Source organism: Galeopterus variegatus, unplaced genomic scaffold, assembly GCF_000696425.1.
Source record: "Galeopterus variegatus unplaced genomic scaffold, G_variegatus-3.0.2 Scaffold8017, whole genome shotgun sequence".
Lineage (NCBI taxonomy): Eukaryota > Metazoa > Chordata > Mammalia > Dermoptera > Cynocephalidae > Galeopterus > Galeopterus variegatus.
The window spans coordinates 91,724-95,408 of NW_007734128.1; the positions used below are offsets into that span (position 1 = coordinate 91,724).

The 3,685-nt window shown below is 56.3% G+C and overlaps 1 protein-coding gene across 1 annotated transcript in view; it reads right to left on the reverse strand.

Annotated features, from left to right (window-relative positions):
• LOC103608105 (probable G-protein coupled receptor 133) overlaps nt 1–3,685 on the reverse strand; it is a gene marked incomplete at its 5' end in the record, with an annotated part of 135,304 nt that overhangs the window by 37,816 nt on the left and 93,803 nt on the right. The window contains 2 exons of the mRNA XM_008592547.1: nt 1,051–1,162; nt 2,178–2,281. Coding sequence (XP_008590769.1) covers nt 1,051–1,162; nt 2,178–2,281 — 216 coding nt within the window. The remainder of the gene's footprint in view (nt 1–1,050; nt 1,163–2,177; nt 2,282–3,685) is intronic.

Here is a 3,685-nt window from a genome sequence, read left to right on the forward strand (position 1 = left end):
TCAGAGCCCTTCCCTGGGATTTAGACATAAGGCTCTGGGAGGGAGACACTTTCCGGGTTCCCTGGGGCCACCATCTGGGATGATGGATGCCTGGAGCTGCTGCAGACCTGCCTCCCTCCTGCTGCTAACACGCAGTAGGACCTCACTCCTCAGCGTGGGATTGCACAGGCGGAGTCAGCATCACCTGAATGGTTGACAGGAATACAGAATTCCAGGTCCCACTTGGGACTCCTGAACCAAAATCTGAAAATCTGCATTTTAAGGAATCCCCATGGGATGGTTCATACTGGAGCCTGAAAAGCATCCAGTAGGAGAGCATGAGGCTGGCGCATGCTCTGACCATTCCATAGCACATCCAGGATGCTTCCCGAGACCCTCAGAGTACTCCAGTGACGGAAGCACCTGCAGCCAGGTGAAGGCAGATCTGCCATAGGCAGTAGCCCCAGGACAGGCACAGGGCTGGGGACCCTGCTGGGCAGTAAGGAGAGGCTCTGCTGACCATTACTAGGCAAGGAGTAAGATGTTCATCTTGCATTGGTCAATCCTGATCACATCCTAAACCCCTTTGCCCAACCAGCCCCTCCTTCCGTCCTGGGTGTGGAGCAGGCAGGTCTCTGCTTCTCCTTCCCATCAACTGGGTTTATAAACCCACATCATCCCCAGCTGAGTCACTTCAGAGAGTCTCAGCTCTTTACTTTCTGTGAGGTCTAAGACTTCACAGGGCCCTCAGAGACCCCCACCCCAATGCAAAGGGCAGGGAAAGGCAGAGTCTAAGAGGTCTGCACGTTCCCTTGGCTGAGAAGCACCTGCCCTTAGCAGGTGGTGCAGAGGGTGGTGCAGCTGTTTGCTGTCTTGTTTGCAGAGTCTGCAGCAGACTGCACAAGGGCAGCCCAGTGCCCAGACCCTGGTCTGCCCTTATTAGGGTCATCACCTTGGCCAAGTTGCTGTAACCCCTGTGCCCCACTTCCTCACCTGAGGGCAGCAGGGGGAGGGAGGCCCACTTTGACATGGAAGCGCAGCAGCAGGTTGGAGGGGGCTGTGCATACTCACTGTGCCCGGCTCAAAGTGGAAGCTGATGAGCAGCAGAATCTGGGCTACCAGGACAGTGAAGGACAGGTTGGCGTGGATGTGGTAGCGCTGGTTCCTGATGGTGCTGACGGAGCTGAGGACAGAGAGGTGGGTGTGAAGCCTGGGGCCCAGCGCCAGCTCAGACTTGACTACTCAGTCCCCCAGGCTGGGCTGTCTGTCCCCACCGGGTCCCCCATATCCACTCCTCCAAGTGCAGCCAGAGAGGTCTTTACAAAACCCAACCTGGATGCTGTCATTCCCTGCTTTGGACCCTCAATGGCTCCCAATTACTCTTGGATATGATCTCAGCTCCTTCCACAGCCTGCATGGTCCTGCTCGCCTGACACCTGCTGCAGCTGGTACTCAGATCTTTCCTTTCCCTCTTGCTCACTACGCCATTTTCTGTTTCTCAACACCCCCTCCCCTCAGCTCCCTCCAGCCTCAGGGCCTGTGCAGCAGCTGTTCCTCTGTGGGAAGCCCTCTCCCCAGGTCTCTGCATGGCAGCTCAGATTCCTCCCCTTGTGGCGTCTTCCTGACTGCCTGCCGCGAAGTAGCTCCGTCTCCTCACTGTCTCTCCTACTGCCTCGTGGTAGGCTCACTGTGCCAAAACGTCTGTTCATGCTTTTGCTTACTTGGTTATTGTCCAGCCCCCACCCAACTATGTTCTCATCTGTCTCAGGCACAGCCTCTGAGTTGACCACGTGCCTGGGTGCAGTGGGCTAGCTGAGGAACAGGGGAATCACCGAATGTCTGGGCATAGGGCTGAGGTGCACCTGTCTGCTCTTGCCTGGCTCAGACCCCACCAGAGTTCCTCATGTGTTTGAGTTGGGGCCTTTCCAGACCTTTCCAGCTTAGCTGAAGCCTGGTGCTCCCAACTCCCCAGTCCCTCCTCTCTTTCCTAAGCTGGCCAGCAGCCTCAAAATGAAAGATAACTGAGGAAGAGCCATCCAGCTGTAACACATGACATGTAGAATCTGAACAGGACGGGCATTTACCACCACTGGGCTACAAACACTGGAAGGAGAGTCGGGCTAGGGCAGGCATGACATTGACATTTACATGCAGCTGCCAAACCTCCTGGGACATGGGGAGAGCAGAGGGTGACTCACGACAGCACAGCGAAGGTGACCAGTGTGGCAGCCAGACAGAGCACAGACAGGGAGCAGCCGATGTAGCTGATGGACGACAGTGCCACCTGGTGCCCATGTGTGAGCTGTGGGGAGAGAAGCAGAGGCATTAGGAGCTCCGCCATGAATGGTGGTGGTGACCACCAAGTCCTGCCTCCTGCCCCACACATCTGTCACTATCACCAACAAAGAGCCAGTCCTGTGGTGGCAGCCCTTGATTGTGTGCAGCTCAGATGCTCTAGGTTGCTGTACTGATCACTCCACTCCTCCAGCCATCCCCTCACCTGCTACTGCCTAACCTGGCCACACACCACTCCCACCCATCCGTGCACACACATGGCTGCAGAGGCAGCGGCCTTGTGTTTGAGGAACAACCTGGGCCCAGGAACAGACCGCCAGGTTCAAGTCCCAGCTCTGCTGCATCTGAGCTGACGACCTGGGACAGGTAGCTCACTTGGCTGTGAAACGAAAATAATAACCATGCTCACCTCACGAGGCCACCACGAGGAGTCAGTGAATTCACATATATAAAGTGCTCAGAGAGTGCTGGTCACACCACGTGCTGGGGAAGAGTCTGCTAGTAGCCTTGTTTTAAGTCGGTCCCCAGCATGAGCATGGTAGCCCTTGTGGGACAGCTTCTGGGTGCACATCTGCCTACCCCCAGCACACTTCCTAAATGGATGCACTGCTGATCACCTGCACCATGTCTGTTATGTCCTAACACCTTTTGGAAATCAGGCAGAGCATAACAAATGTGGTGAATTAGGTGGATGCAAAGGCACGAAGGGGGGAAGCCGGAGCTGCAGCTCACCCGGCAGCACAACCCGAAGCGGTGGCTCCCTCGGCTCCCACTGCTGAGCTTTCAAGGTCAGACACGTTTGATCCTGGGCTCCAAGAGGCTCCAGGTGCCACACGCTCTCAGACCTGCTGTCAGGGGCTGTGGCTGTGGCTGTGTCAGGGGCCTGAAGCCCAAGGCCTGCATCTCAGATGCCCACGTCCCGCACCAGAGACCACAGACCAAACTCGGATCTCTACCTACAGACTGCCATCTGTGACGTGGGGAGGGGGCTCCAAACATCTCCTCCTGACCTCTGAGCCATAGCCAAGAACAGAATACACACTCTAAGGTATGTAAAGTGCTGTTGGCAACGGCAATGGAAATGCAGCCGGCCCACGAGACCCCAACTACAGGGGAGGAGGCCAGGCAACGGCACGGACCATGGGGAGCACTGTGGGGGCCAGCAGGATTGTGCCTGAGCACCGACCACTTAATGGGTTTTACTGCCTTTATATGTGGGTTTCACAGCTGAGTTAACTCACTCCCAAGAAGCTGCAAAACACTTTAAACACCTGACTGAGTTGAGTAGGGGTGGGGGTGGCCTGGACCCAGCAGCCCTCATGCCTTCCTCTTCAGTAGGAACATTTTTCCCAAGCAGATCCCTGGCATCCTCTGGGTCCAACTGTGTGGGGTGCAGGAGGCAGGACTCAGT